We start from the raw sequence: 16,938 nt of genomic DNA on the forward strand, positions 1-16,938 counted from the left end.
AATGGGAGAAAACATTTGCAAATGAAGCAACTGACAAAGGATTAATCTCCAAAATTTACAAGCAGCTCATGGAGCTCAATAACAAGAAAACAAACAACCCAATCCAAAAATGGGCAGAAGACCTAAATAGACATTTCTCCAAAGAAGATATACAGACTGCCAAGAAACACATGAAAGAATGCTCAACATCATTAATCATTAGAGAAATGCAAATCAAAACTACAATGAGATATCATCTCACACCAGTCAGAATGGCCATCATCAAAAAATATAGAAACAATAAATGCTGGAGAGGGTGTGGAGAAAAGGGAACACTCTTGCACTGCTGGTGGGAATGTGAATTGGTTCAGCCACTATGGAGAACAGTATGGAGGTTCCTTAAAAAACTACAAATAGAACTACCATATGACCCAGCAATCCCACTACTGGGCATATACCCTGAGAAAACCAAAATTCAAAAAGAGTCATGTACCAAAATGTTCATTGCAGCTCTATTTACAATAGCCCGGAGATGGAAACAACCTAAGTGCCCGTCATCGGATGAATGGATAAAGAAGATGTGGCACATATATACAATGGAATATTACTCAGCCATAAAAAGAAACGAAATTGAGCTATTTGTAATGAGGTGGATAGACCTAGAGTCTGTCATACAGAGTGAAGTAAGTCAGAAAGAAAAAGACAAATACCGTATGCTAACACATATATATGGAATTTAAGAAAAAAAAATGTCATGAAGAACCTAGGGGTAAAGCAGGAATAAAGACGCAGACCTCCTAGAGAACGGACTTGAGGTTATGGGGAGGGGGAAGGGTGAGCTGTGACAGGGCGAGAGAGAGTCATGGGCATATACACACTAACAAACGTAGTAAGGTAGATAGCTAGTGGGAAGCAGCCGCATGGCACAGGGATATTGGCTCGGTGCTTTGTGACAGCCTGGAGGGGTGGGATAGGGAGGGTGGGAGGGAGGGAGACGCAACAGGGAAGACATATGGGAACATATGTTTATGTATGACTGATTCACTTTGTTATAAAGCAGAAACTAACACACCATTGTAAAGCAATTATACCCCAATAAAGATGTTAAAAAAAAAAAAAAAAAAAAGAGTCGTGTACCAAAATGTTCACTGCAGCTCTATTTACAATAGCCAGGAGATGGAAGCAACGTAAGTGTCCATCATCGGATGAATGGATAAAGAAGATGTGGCACATATATACAATGGAATATTACTCAGCCATAAAAAGAAACGAAATTGAGTTATTTGTAATGAGGTGGATGGACCTAGAGTCTGTCATACAGAGTGAAGTAAGTCAGAAAGAGAAAGACAAATACCTGTATGCTAACACATATATGGAATCTAAGAAAAAGAAAAAATGTCATGAAGAACCTAGGGGTAAGAGAGGAATAAAGACACAGACCTACTAGAGAAGGGACTTGAGGATACAGGGAGGGGGAAGGGTAAGCTGTGACAAAGTGAGAGAGTGGCATGGACATATATACACTACCAAATGTAAAATAGATAGCTAGTGGGAAGCAGCCGCATAGCACAGGGAGATCAGCTCGGTGCTTTGTGACCACCTAGAGGGGTGGGATAGGAAGGGTGGGAGGGAGACGCAAGAGGGAAGAGATATGGGAACATATGTATATGTATAACTGATTCACTTTGTTATAAAGCAGAAACTAACACACCATTGTAAAGCAATTATACTCCAATAAAGATGTAAAAAAAAATTAAAAAAAAAAATAAAGTAGAGAGAACTCAGGGACGGTAAAAAAAAAAAAGGCTCATAATATACAGTTTGAGACACAGAAATGAGAAATACTCTTAAATGGTATTAAAATTTACATTTCCATGTCAATCTGTCTTAGTCCACTTTATAAGAAAATTGTTTCAAGTCTAGGCTTGTTGAGCTTTGCTGAGATCTCAACTAGGCAAGTCAGTTTCCATATCTAATATTTCTTAAAACAATATCTTATTGACTGCTGAGGGGCTTCATATTAAATGTCTTGAAGTTGAAAATGATACTGAACTTTAAGAACCTTAAAACTTTGTATTTGTATGCATGAATGTTGCCAGTCTTTGTCTTATCTTCCCAACCAAATCATAGGGAAAGGTGTTTTGTTTAACTTTATATCCCCACAGTGTCTAACATAGTGTTACCCACACATAGTAGGTGCTGAAGAAATGTTGGTTTTTTAAATTGACCCCACCTGTTTTGAGCAAGGTCTTCATATTACCCATCCCAGTGCTTCATACAAATGCTGCCCCTCTTGTCTCATTTATCCCCTTACTTTGACCTCCCTATGATTTCCATAATCTCTCCTTCATTTTTTTCTTTAATCTCTCTCTGCCACCCCTCTGCCCTGCTCCTTCCAGCCCTAAGTGGGACATGAGGCCTTATGCAGCATCCTCATCTCAGCACGTGCTGGCCTCTGTGTTTGGTGCTGGGGGAATGAAGAAGACTAAGCCGTGGTCCCACTCACAGACTAGTAGGGGACAGAGATGAGTCTGAGATGAACAGACTAGTAGAATAGGGGACAGAGATTGTCATATATCAACAGTGACAATAAGTGTGATAAATTCTGTAATTGAGACATGTACAAAGTGATATGATAGAAAGGAAGCAACCTAAGTGTCCATCGACAGATGAATGGATAAAGAAGATGTGGCACATACATACAATGGAATATTACTCAGCCATAAAAAGAAATGAAATTGAGTTATTTGTAGTGAGGTGGATGGATCTAGAATCTGTCATACAGAGTGAAGTAAGTCAGAAAGAGAAAAATACCATATGCTAACACATATATATGAAATCTAAAAAAAAAAATGGCTCTGAAGAACCTAGAGGCAGGACAGGAATAAAGAGGCAGATGTAGAGAATGGACTTGAGCACACGGGGAGGGGGAAGGGCAAGCTGGGACAAAGTGAGAGAGTGGCATTGACTCTCTATTTTTACATTTGGTATTTTACACTACCAAATGTAAAATAGAGAGCTAGTGGGAAGCAGCCACATAGCACAGGGAGGGCAGCTTGGTGCTTTGTGACCACCTAGAAGGGTGGGATAGGGAGGGTGGGAGGGAGACACAAGAGGGAGGGGATATAAGTATACATATAGCTGATTCACTTTGCTATACAGCAGAAACTAACAATGTAAAGCAACTATACTCCAAAAAAGTTGTTTAAAAAAAAAACCATGTGGGAGAACAGTATTTAATGGCATAAAGAGCTGTCTGCATATATTATCAAATCTAAATATTGTTGCATGATACAGTTTTAAGACAATTATATTTATATACATGGAAAGAATATTTACCAAAAAAATTTTAATGGACAAAATAGACATTTATTCAAAGAAGATATATGAATCATCAAAAAACATATACAAATCACTAATAAGCACATAAAAAGATATTGAACATCATTATTTAGGGAAATACAAATCAAAACTACAATGAGATACTACTTCATTCCCTCTAAGACAGGCAATAACAAAATGACAAGAATGTGCAGAAACTGGAACCCTTACCCATTACTACTGGGAATGTAAAATGTCCGAGCCACTCTGGAAGACAGTTTGGCAAACTCTCAAAATGTTAAACAAAATAGACAGTAACCATATAACACAGCAATTTCATTCCTAGGCATGTACTCAAAAGCACTGAAAACACGTCCACACAAAAACTTGTATATGAATGTTCACAGCAGCATTATTCATAATAGCCAAAAAGTAGAACCCAAGTGTTCATTAACTGATAAATGTGTAACCAAAATATTCATAACATGAGATGTTACTCAGCCATAAAAATTAATGAAGCACTGGTACATGTTACAACGTAGATTAGTGAAAACATTATGCTAAACGAAAGAAGTCTCACATAAAAGGCCACATATTGTAGATTCCATTTATATAAAATTTCCAAAAAATATATATTTTTTCAAGAATAGGCAAATCTACAGAGACAAAAAGTAGATCATGTTTACCTACAGTGAGTGACAGTACGAGAAAAGGAAACATTCTAGTAAGTAGGAAACTTCTTTTTGAACTGACTAAAATGTTCCAAATTAGATTTTGGAATAGTTGGCCAACTCTTAAATGAATTGTATACTTTAAGTGGGTGAAATTTTGTGGTATGTAAATTATATCTCAATAAAGCTATTTAAAACAAGGCCTCAGAAATCAGCAATGCTGTAACTAAAAGGAAATGTGGCGGTGTCTTCAAAATTCTGAAAAGAAGTTATTTCCAACCAGGAGTCTATACGCACTCAAATTTCCGATCAAGTGTGAGGGCAGAATAAATGCATGCTTAGTTATACAAGGAATCAAAAACATGTTCCTCCTATATATACTTTCTCATGGAGCTTCTAGAGAATATGCTCTGTAAAAGTTTACAAAGTAGATCTATAAAAGGAAATAATGGTAGAAAAAACTGTTGATACAAAACAGAAGAATAACATAAGGAATGACCAATACAAAGGTAAAGACAGCTGTGTGATAGATCTAGAGAACAAACCCCTCTGATCAAAAAAATGCCAGCAGAGATTTCTACAAGAAGATGAAATTAATTCAAGATGCATCTGTACATGATCAGAGGAAATTAAAACAATTGTCAAAAAAGCTTAGGGTTGAAATGGATATAAGCACCACAAAAGTGTAGAAGAAAATCTGGCTGAATAGATGACTTTGGACTGAGGAAACAATTATTTAAATAAGTTATTAAAAGGACAAATAATAGAGAAAAAATTAATACATTTAACTACATTTACCATTTTAACCATTTTTAAGTGTACAATACAGTGGCACTAAGCACATTTATTGTTGTGCAACCATCACTACTATCTATCTCCAGAACTTTTAGCCAAACTGAAACTTTGTACCCATTCAACAATAACTCCCCATGCCCTCCAATACTATATAATATTAAATAGCAACTAAAAAGAACAAATTACATGCCACAAGATGGATGAATCTTAGATAGATATTACTGAGGAGAAAAGTCACAGCAACCACATACTATATATTAGTATTTCTAAAACTCAAAAACTAGCTAAGCCAAATGACTCTTTGCTTAGAAAAACATATGTTTATTGTAAAACTATTTTTTAGAGCATAGTAATGGTATACATAAAATTCTGGATAGCAGTTACCTGTGGGGAGAGAGGGAGAATGATCAGAAAATATATGATAAAAAAGTGGCTGCAGCAATACTAATAATCTTCTGGTTCCGAACTTGGGTGGTATTCATTTTATTGATATGCTTCCTAATGTACATGTGTGTTTTGTATATTCTCTTGTATCAAATGCTACCTTAATGTATAAAGACTGAATCAAAGCTTCCTATTAAACATGTATACTGCACACTTCTTATGTTCCATTTCAAATCCCGTAAGTCTTACCTCTTATTCTAGCTGCTGCTATTGCAAATGGTACTGTAACTAGTCATACACACAAATTTTGTCCAGCGTCAAACAGGTGCTGCTGGCAGCACCTAGTTTCAGACTCCAGACACTTGCCTCTTGTCTGATGTAGGCTTCTGCTCTGCACTTACACAAGCAGAACTCTCTGTGGGGCTAGCAACCCCTGGAGCAATGGATTAGTCCCTCCTCTTTTCTTCCTCAAGGCAAATAGATGGTCCTGAGACACAAATCATTAAGCTTCTCAGTTGGTCCCACAGGGTTGAGCAACCAGTGGCCAACTCATTCATTGATTCTTGTATGGATTCTCCATCTTTCCCTTTTTTATTCCCATATCCCCCCTCCTGCTCCCTAGGATAACATTCTTAAATAAGCTACATTTATAAATAAACTATTTGGTGTTTGCAAAAGGGAAACCCATAATAAGCTGCCATAGCATACTCCATAGCAATTGTTTATGTCAGCCTCCAGCTGAAATACCACGAATTTGACAAAGTCATAAATTCACAAGGACAAAGAGTGAGAAGGAAGACTATGCAAGGGACAAGGAAGAGTAAAAGTTTAAAGTTGACAGACATGTAATAAGAGATGTAGTAGACTAGAAAAAATTAAAACCTAAGTTTATGTGTATGTCAGAATCATAGAAAAGGGGAGTCTATAGGGGTAGGCATGATTGAGAATACACATATGCTCGTGTGTGTGTGTGTGTGTGTGTGTGTGTGTGTGTGTGTGTGTGTGTAGAGGCTGGGGTTTGGAGTGGGAGAGAGGCTAAAACAACAAAATGTAAGTTGTTCTCATTCAGAACTCTGGAAAGGGTCAGATATTAGAGATAACTGGTACCACTGCAAGGGTGATGCTGAATGGGGCTAAAAATAGGAAGTTAGTTTGAAAGTCTTTAAAAATGACCTAGATCCTTACTCTTACCCTATATAGTGAAGTAACATTCCCTTCCTCAAACCGTTCAAAGATTTTACTTTATAGAAAAGTTGCAAACACAGAATCTCAGGAGAAGTCAGAGACATTAGGCATAGCTAAAGGTAGGGGTGGGTGAGGTACACTGAAAATAGGAGGAATTAAGTGGAAGTATGCGTATGGAATCATGAGAAGCCCAGCTACATAGCTAGAACATCAGTAGCCAGATTTAAAAGCTATAGGCAGGGAAAACTGACTGACCCAAGAGAAACAATCTAGAGATAGCAGACATTGGGAAGTCACCAACTAAACACCGAGATCCCCGATTAATAACAAAATACATCTTCTAGCCCAAGAATCAACTGAGTGCATCTGTATATCCAATGATTTATTCTCTCTCTCTAGATGAAGATCTCTCAGGAATCTCAAAGTAACATGTGCAAGCTGAAACTATCACTCCCTCTTCAAAACTGTTGCCTCTTTTATGTTCCCTACTTAAGTACTAAGCCAGAAATCGAGAAATCATCCTTAATTACTCTGTCTCCTCACCCAATATATTCCACAAGTTTTATATAAGACATAGATTCCCCCCACCCTCTCTTTTCAGGAAACGAAGGCTACAAGAGCCACAATCTCAGAATACGAAGATAAACTGAGCCAAGAACAAATTTTTGGTGACTCCCAAACCCGTGCTCTTTCTCCTATGTGTTATGTAAAGGCTTAAAATACAGCAAAAAGGTTTTACTGGTATTTTACACACTGAGTAACAGGAAGAGTCCCAGCATTAGAATGGCAGGCTCAATGGTGAAGTAGAAGGTTGGAAGTGAAAGAAAGCAAAAATAGGCTGTGCCTATTTTTAAGAGATGACAATCAATGGGATGCTGGGGAGAAAGAAAAAGCTCTGTGGGTACTTAAAAATCTTTGTGCCAGTTGGTTATTTCAGTGAAATTACTTGACATAGGTATCTGTCTCAGTTTTTCTAGGGGCTTCCCTTAGCTTAGCACATTGTTATTAAGATTGATGGCATACACAACATCTTTGTTCTCTATATACAACGTACTCCTTATATATACATTAGATCACTGTCATATATTTGTTGCATACATATAAAAATTATTTGCACAAAGCATAGAAAATCCAACACAGACTTCTCATAAACATTGAATCCTCATAAAATCAGATGAGAGACATATAGATTTTCAATTTTCCTCCTTAATACAGGTTCATATCAATGTGTACCCATGACCACCTACTGCAAGCCATCATCTCTTGCCAGAACTGCTATCCAATCCAGGGCCTCTCCAAATTATTCTCCATAAAGCAACCATAGAGATTCTTCTGAAATATCAGTCAGTCCCCTGCTTAAAAGCATTAAATAAATTCTCATTACCCTTAAGATGAAGTACAGCCTCTCCAATACGGCTAACAAAGCCCCACATGAACTAGCCTATGTCTATTTGTCTTTCTAGAGTCGACTCTCATCATTTCTCTCTTCTTACTCACATTCTTTTCATTCTTTATTTGTGCCATGTTCTCTAGAGAGAGCTCTCTTTTTGCTCCTGGACCATCATACAGGTTGCTCCTCTGCCTATAAAACATCACCCTCCTCTTCAAAGGGCTCACCCTTACTCTTCACTCAGATAATAGTTTAAAAGATTCTTTTTTCTGAAAAACATTTCTGAGGCATCTGGCCCCATATCCAATTCTTTAAATACAGTACTGGCATACAAAATTTAAAAGTCCTCCTCTATGTTTCCATGGTATCTTATATTTCTCCAATCATATCACTTATCACATCTATCTCACAAAATATTGAATCTCCAGTTTCTGCCACACGACCTGGCACGAAGTACTTGTTAAATAAACAAATGATCTGGCAGAACGAGAAGTTGTCTCTGTCTTAATTTATTGCTTTATTTTTCTCTCAAGAACGATCTGACCTTCAGGAATGGAGTTACATGCAAATAATGCTCCAGTAAAAAAGCCACTAATTTTTAAAACAAAGGACAAACAAAACTATGTAAAAACACACAAATATCATTTAGGATAACCAACATACTATATAGTAAAGTGAAAAAATTTGGAAAAGACTTTTGAAACAACTATAGAATACTTTTTTTTTTTGCGGTACGGGGGCCTCTCACTGTTGTGGCCTCTCCCGTTGCGGAGCACAGGCTCCGGACGCGCAGGCTCAGCGGCCATGGCTCACGGGCCCAGCCGCTCCGCAGCATGTGGGATCTTCCCGGACCGGGGCATGAACCCGTGTCCCCTGCATCAGCAGGCGGACTCTCAACCACTGCGCCACCAGGGAAGCCCTATAATACTTAATGTTTTAAACTTATACTAAAATATGAGTATTACTTCATACTACTAATTTGCTATTATTATATGAACTGCTAATCACATATAACTGCTTACATTAATAACCAAGTTCTGTATTTTTTCATTAGGGTAAACAAAATACACTTTAAGACATGATCAAATGCCATGAGATTTATCTGGCTGTAACATATGAGAAATTACTCCAAGCTGTTTTATGTGACATCAAGTCATATTGGTTCTAAGAGAACCTTGAAATCCATTCACCTTTATAAATCATGTTAAATATGATAATTACTTAAAAAACCCTAGTAATAAATTATTTGACTTATCCTTCAAAAAAAGTATTTATTTTTGTTCTCATTGTTGCATTTTATAATACAATGTCTCAGATGGTAAGCAGTCATTTACCCAGATCAAGAGGAAAAGTTGAATTTAAACAAAAATAACACTTTAGACAGTGAGTTTTCAGTTGCATTAAGAACAGAAATCAGGATCCACACATGCTACATAGTCAACTCTTAGAGGATAGGTTTATCCCAGTACTCAAATATGTGGTTATCAATATAGTCAAAGTCCTAAAAAATGGTGTCATAACCCACGAGTTTTAATGAGACATTCTAGTTCCTTAATGCCCTGGTATTAGCATGATAGTACAGCAGACCCCATTTAATTATAAAACATACCATATACTTCCACAATGTGCAAATTCATTATGTCCTTGTCTACAATAAATTCTGATAATACTCTTTTTGTCCCTTAAATAACAAGTTTCCAAAGGCATATTTTCCCAATATAGGGTGGTATATTTTATTCTTCACACAATCTTCTCTACAACTATTCAGAAGAGCTTTTTCCATCTAGGAACGAATGTATCTTTGAAACCAGGGCAGTCTTTTTAGTTATTCACATTAAGTGTCACTTCAGCAGCCTCTATTTACCATCTCTGCTTCATGATATGTAATTATAGGCTCTGTACTTTTTTCAAATCATATTTTGATACAAAGACATCTGTTTCCAGTTTATATCCTCTTACCAAAAAGCAACTGCCCACTCAACATTGATGAAAGTTTTCTCTCTCACTTGAGGAATATTTGCACTGGCTAAAAATAGTTTTACATTTGCGTTTCCTTGTTTTTATACAGACTACATCAATTCTTAGTCCTAGATCACCAGCAAATTGGATATTCCACTCTTTCATTTAAGAGTCACTTATTAGGAGTGTTCCATAGGGAAGGTCCAAAAGACTCCACTTAGTAGATACAAGCTCATGATTTCATGACTGATTTGATTTTCTGAGTATCTATTGTTCTATCCTCTCTATCTTCTCACCAATTTTCTCTAAAATATGTCTAAAATAAACTCACCAATACAACAAACACAAGCGGGGAGGCTCTCTTGTTAAGACTGCTAGCTGGCCTTTTCCTGATAACATTACTTCAATGCCACATATCTTTCTTTATCTTTCTTTATTGTACGCTAAGGAAAAGAATCAAGCTGGTGTGATCAATTTCTCTGTGAGGAAGGGTCTCAAAAATGAGCTTATACACATCTTTACAAAATCAGTTTGTCATTCCATGAGTGCCTAAAATCACCTTAACTGCTTGAGCCCAGACCAATCTTAAACCAATATATCAGACTATTCCAACTGACATATAAAAAACAGAAGCCCATATAGATCACTTCAGGCATCCAAAATTGAAAGCAGTACAAAGAAACATAACTGGGAATTCCCTAGCAGTCCAGTGGGTAGGACATGGCACTTTCACTGCAGTGGCCCAAGTTCAATCCTTGGTCGGGGAACTAAGAGCCTGCAAGCTGCGCGAGTGGCCAAGAAAAAAACAAAAATAAAAACTAGGAATTAGGAAAGTTATAACCATTAAATTGCTTCAGGAAATGCAACAAGGCACAGTTCCTTTTTTTACCCAAATCAAGAAAATGAGTTCCTTAAGTTAGGGATCTCTAATGACCAGGGTGAGAATACTGCCAATAGATTGAAATAAAAAAGGTACACAGGTCACCAGATTAATGATCTAATTTGTTCTTAGGTAAAATCTAACATGCACATATAATGGTGATTTTCATCGTCAGCCAACTGTCACTGTTAAGAAAACAAAATGCATGCACTATTATAAAGACAGCCAGTAGTTCAATTTGCTGGCGTTAAAGATAAGTACAGTTGAGGTTGGATACTTGGGCTGTGATAGCTCTTGCAGGTTAAAATAGTGAACCTAGACTTCTTGTAATAAGCAATAAAGAGTTATAAAAAAAAGTTATGGAGCAGAGAAGTGATAATATATATTAGAAAGACATAGTAACTCAAAATGGAAAACCTGATCAATGAAATTATACTTTAATTTTAAATGACTGATCATCCCAATCTTGTATCTTACCAGGACACTAAGAAGCTCAATTCTCTTGATGTTTAAAATGTACACAGCAGATTCTAGACACTAAACAATGCTCTTTTGCTCATTTAAAGTACAATCTTTATAAAACAGTATGTGTAAAGGAAAAGGAGCTTTATTTACAAACTCAAAAAATTACTTACATTTGTTACTTTCAAATTTTACTTAAGAATTCTTCATTGAAAATGGTAAAAGGTAAGCTTTGGGTATCACACTCATCAAGAAAAGGTATCGGACAGTTTGTTGTAAATCAAACTACTCAATTATTATTTACCAATAAGATTTCTCCATGGAAAGAAGCAGAATACCCATTACTTTTGCAAAAGACATTTAAAACGCAAGAATGGTCTCAGAAATTAAAACATATGCACTCATTTTTAATTATCCTGGGGAAACTTTTTTTACATTGTACAACCACTTTACTAGAGGCAATCTTAGACAATTTACTGTACTGTTAACGCTAACCTTTTTAACTTATTACACCATTTACAAAAGCTTTAAGAAATTAAAAGAAAAAAAGGCCCGATTTACTGCATACTTTTAAAGCCACAGAAGTATTAATAAGAATTCCAGTTATTTCTTCTTTACGTCCTTGAAAACTTAAGCCAAACATACTTACTGTTGGTTTTTTTCATTTAGAGTATTCATTCCCTGAAGATCAGAAAGAGGTGTTCTGGGATTTTTCCGAGTTATACCTAGCATAGAGAAAGCAAAAACTTTCAATCAATGCTAAGATAAACTAAACATGAAATAATTTTTCTAGGAACAAATGAAATTAATATACTTCAATAGTAAATATTTGCTAAACATATCAGAAATGTCTAAATAATAATAATATGAACCAAGTCCCATGACTGTTACTTATAAATTTGACTTAGTCAACAATGAAACCAATTCGGGAATTTAATAATAAATTCTTTAATTTCTTCTCTCATTTAAATATTATCAGGAAATACAAGGGTAACTGGGCTGAATGTCTAGAAGTATACAAACTCATTTCTTATTTTAATATTCAAAAACTTCCTAATGATTCCTTTGCACCATTTTTCAGCAATAGGATATTGCTCCTATAAACTACAGATTTTAGAGATCAATTAATCTTACATATAAAGACACTAAGAATCAAAGATGACGAATTGCTTCCTCAAGAATTACCAATATTTTTTAAACAAAAAATCTAATTAAAAAATGGGCAATGAACATTTTGGTACATGACTCTTTTTGAATTATGGTTTTCTCAGGGTATATGCCCAGTAGTGGGATTGCTGGGTCATATGGTAGTTCCATTTGTAGTTTTTCATTGCAGCTCTATTTACAATAGCCCGGAGATGGAAACAATCTAAGTGCCCATCATCGGATGAATGGATAATGAAGATGTGGCACATATATACAATGGAATATTACTCAGCCATAAAACAAAATGAAATTGAGCTATTTATAATGAGATGGATAGACCTAGAGTCTGTCATACAGAGTGAAGTAGGTCAGAAAGAGAAAGACAAATACCGTATGCTAACACATATATATGGAATTTAAGAAAAAAAAAATGTCATGAAGAACCTAGGGGTAAGAGAGGAATAAAGACACAGATCTACTGGAGAACAGACTTGAGGATATGGGGAGGGGGAAGGGTGAGCTGTGACAAAGCGAGAGAGAGGCATGGACATATATATATATATACACTACAAAACGTAAGGTAGATAGCCAGTGGGAAGCAGCCACATAGCACAGGGATATCAGCTCGGTGCTTTGTGACCGCCTGGAGGGGTAGGACAGGGAGGGTGGGAGGGAGGGAGATGCAAGAGGGAAGAGATATGGGAACATATGTGTATGTATAACTGATTCACTTTGTTATAAAGCAGAAACTAACACACCATTGTAAAGCAATTATACTCCAATAAAGATGTTAAAAAAAAAACAGGCAGAAGACTTGAATAGACATTTTTCCAAAGGAGACACCCAGGTGGCTAACAGGCACATAAAAAGATGCTCAACATCGCTAATCACTGGGGAAATGCAAATCAAAACCAAAATGAGATATCACCTCACACCGGTCAGAATGGCTATCATCAAAAAACACAAATAATGAATTCTGGCGAGGATGTGGAGAAAAGTAGTGCTCATACACTATTGGTGGGAATATAAATTGGTACAGCCACTATGGAAAACAGTACGGAGGTTTCTCAAAAAACTAAAAATGGAACTACCATATGATCCAGCAATTCCACTCCTGGGTACACATCTGGAAAAAATGAAAACACTAATTTGAAAAGATACATGCACTCCAATGTTCATAGCAGCCCTGTTTATAATAGCTAAGACATGGAAGCAACCCACATGCCCATCAACCAACACTTGGCTTAAGAAGATGTGGTATATGTATACAATGGCATATTACTCAGACATAAAAAAAAAAAAAAGAAATACTGCCATTTGCAGCAATGTGGAAGGACCTAGAGAATATTATGCGTAGTGAAGTAAGTCAGACAGAGAAAGACAAATACTTTATATGACTTATATATGGAATCTAAAAAAAATACAAATGAATGTATATGCAAAACAGCAACAGACTCACAGATACAGAAAACCAACATGTGGTTACCAAAGAGGAGAGGGAAGCAGGGAAGAACAAAATAGGGGTATGGGATTAACAGACAGACACAACTATATTTAAAATAGTAAAAGTATCTTTGAGATAACAATCTTGTATGTGGAAAATCCTAAGTAATTCACACAAAAAATTAGGACTATTAAACAAGTCTAGCAAAATTACAACATATAAGATCAATATTCAAAAATCAACTTAGCAATAAACAATTGGAAAATGAAATTAAGAAAACAATTCCATTAATAATAGCAATAAAATAATATAAAAGGAATAAATTGAACAAAAAATATAAAATATCTACTGAAAAACTACAAAGCATCATAAAAAGCAATTAAAGAAAACCTAAATAAATGGAAAGCCATCCACGCTCATGGACTGGAAAACTTAAAATTGTTAAGATGGCAGTGTTCCCCAAATTCATCTACAGATTGATGCAATCTCTATTAAAATTCCAGCTGCCTTTTCTTTTTTTACTGAAATGAATAAGCTGATCCTAAAATTAATATGGAAATGCAAAGGACCCAGAATAGCCATGTTGAAAAAAGAGAACATGGTTGGAAGACTCATACTTCTTGAATTAAAAACTTACTACAAAGATAAAGTAACTGAGACAGTATGGCACCAGCAAAAAGATAGACAAATAGGTCAATGGAAAGGAAGTGAGAGTACAGAAATACATTTATGATCAACTAAATTTTGACAAAGGTGCCAAGACAATTCAATGAGAACAGAATAATCTCTTCAACAAAAACTGGGAAAACTATATGTCCACATGGAAAAGAATGAAGTTGGATCAAAGACCAAAATACAAATGCTAAAAGTATAAAACTCTTAAAACATAGGAGTAAATATTCCTGACATTGGATTAGGCAATGGTTACTTAGAGATGAAACCAAAAGCACAAGCAACCAGAGAGAAAGACTGAGAAACTAGACATCACCAAAATCTAATACTTTTGTGCTTCAAAGGACACTATATCAAGAAAGTGAAAAGACAACCCACAAAACGGTATCAACAGAAAATGGCCCATCAAATATCTGATAAGAAGCTTGAATCCAGAGTATAAAAAGAACTTTTGCAACTGAATAATACAAAAGATAACCCACTTTTAAAATGAACAGAGTATGAATAGATATTTTTCCAAAGACAACACACAAATGGCTCATAAGCACATAAAAAGATGCTCAACATCATTAGTCATCAGAAAAATGAAATGAAAACTATAATGAGGGCTTCCCTGGTGGCACAGTGGTTGAGAGTCCACCTGCCGATGCAGGGGATACGGGTTCATGCCCCGGTCCGGGAAGATCCCACATGCCGCGGAGTGGCTGGGCCCGTGAGCCATGGCCACTGAGCCTGCACGTCCGGAACCTGTGCTCCGCAACGGGAGAGGCCACAACAGTGAGAGGTCCGCGTACCGCAAAAAAAATAAAATAAAACTACAATGAGATTGCACTTCACACCCCCTAGCATGACTATAATAAAAAAAGGAAGATAGTAAGTGTTGGCAAGGACATGTAAACATTGGAAACTTGCATACACTGCTGAATGTGAAATGATACAGTCACTTTGCGAAACAGTCTAGCAGTTCAACAAAAAATTAAACAGTTACCATATGACCCAGAAATTCCACTACTAAGTATATACCCAACAGAACTGAAGACATACATCTATACCCACATAAAAACTGTTACTGGAAAACATATGTCTTGGGATCAACAAATTCAGTTAGAACTTTGAACAACTTTATTTTCTTACATATTTGAATGCATTGTTTTTGTTTCATTTATTCAGTTCCTAAGTCATGGACACCAAATATCCTTATGACAAATTATCATTTTCTATTCGCCATATGAATTCTTCTCTTCTGCATATTGAAATATAATCACTTCAGGCCTTTCCTTAATATTAGTAATGCAATTTTCAGATATGTTTCCTCTATTGAGATCACATAGGTGTTGATTTATGCCTCTACTTGATTTAGTAGTTCAAAATCTATTTCAACATCATTCTGATATTTCATAGTCTTAAATTTGTGCTACTGCTTTATTGGATTCATGTTCTTAAATTCTTCTTAAACTGTAAAGTGCTCACCGGGAATTTTCTTCTCGTTTTTGGTGTTGCCAACACAATAGGGTGTTTCTTTTATGCATGTTATTTCCCTTTGTGTAATGATTTTTTAAACATTAATTATTAAATATTTTAAAGGAATAATATACTGATCACTTGCAACTGACCACTGAGATTAGAAAATGAAGTCCTGTGCACCTTTCTTCTTGATCCCATTTCAACAGCATCAGATCCCAACATTGCCCACTTGTTGGAATTAGTATAAAAGGACTTTAAAATTGCTATCATAATGTTCAATGACTTAAAGTATAAGACAGTCTTATGACCTAACAAAAAAATCTCAGGAGAGAAATGGAAACTGTAAAAAGAATCCAAATGGATATTCTGGAACTGAAAACTGAAATTTTCTGAAATGAAAATTTCATTCTATGGTTTTACAAGGAGACTTGAAACAGCATAATGAACTTGATATCAGATAAATAGAAATTTTCTGAAATGAAAAATTCATTCTATGGTTTTACAAGGCAACTTGAAACAGCATAATGAACTTGATATCGGATAAATAAAAATTATCCAACATGAAGAACAGGAAGAACAAAGATAGATGAAAAATCCACAGAATATGAGGAATCTGAGACAATATCAAATATTCTAAGAGCATGTAATTGGGGTCTCAGAAGAAAAAGAGAAATTGCAGAAGAAAAAGATTTCTGAAAAACTACTGACCAAAAATTTCCTAATGAAAAATAATGAAGCACAGGTCCAAAAGGTATAGCTAATACCAAACAGCATAAATATAAATATAAATGATATCTAGGGACATCACAGTCAAACTGCTGAAAATGAAAAAATAAAGAGAAAATCTTGAAGCAGCCAGATGAAAAAAGGTATATTAGATATGAAAGAATGACAACAGAATGACATCTGAGTTTAACATCACAAATAATGTAGGACAAAAGAAAATGGAACATCTTTAAAGTGCCAAAAGTTTGATAGTTCCTAATGATGTTAAACATATGTCTACTTTATGACACAGTAAACTCCATCATAACTTTTACCCAAGGAATGAAAATTTATATACACAAAATGAATTGAACAAGAATGTTTATAGCAGGGTTCCTCACAATAGCTCAAGAGAGTACAAACCTTATATCCATCAAGAAATAAATGATAAACACAAAGTTGTATACACAATTGTATATAC

General features: G+C 35.6%; 1 protein-coding gene across 2 annotated transcripts in view; it reads right to left on the minus strand.

Annotated features, from left to right (window-relative positions):
• MYO9A (myosin IXA) overlaps window positions 1-16,938 on the minus strand; it is a gene marked incomplete at its 3' end in the record, with an annotated part of 220,604 nt that overhangs the window by 110,534 nt on the left and 93,132 nt on the right. For both annotated transcript variants that reach the window (XM_082860992.1, XM_082860993.1), the window contains exon 15: window positions 11,676-11,751. In XM_082860992.1, coding sequence (XP_082717118.1) covers window positions 11,676-11,751 — 76 coding nt within the window. The remainder of the gene's footprint in view (window positions 1-11,675; window positions 11,752-16,938) is intronic.

This window comes from Leucopleurus acutus (genome assembly GCF_964270905.1).
Source record: "Leucopleurus acutus genome assembly, chromosome: 1".
Lineage (NCBI taxonomy): Eukaryota > Metazoa > Chordata > Mammalia > Artiodactyla > Delphinidae > Leucopleurus > Leucopleurus acutus.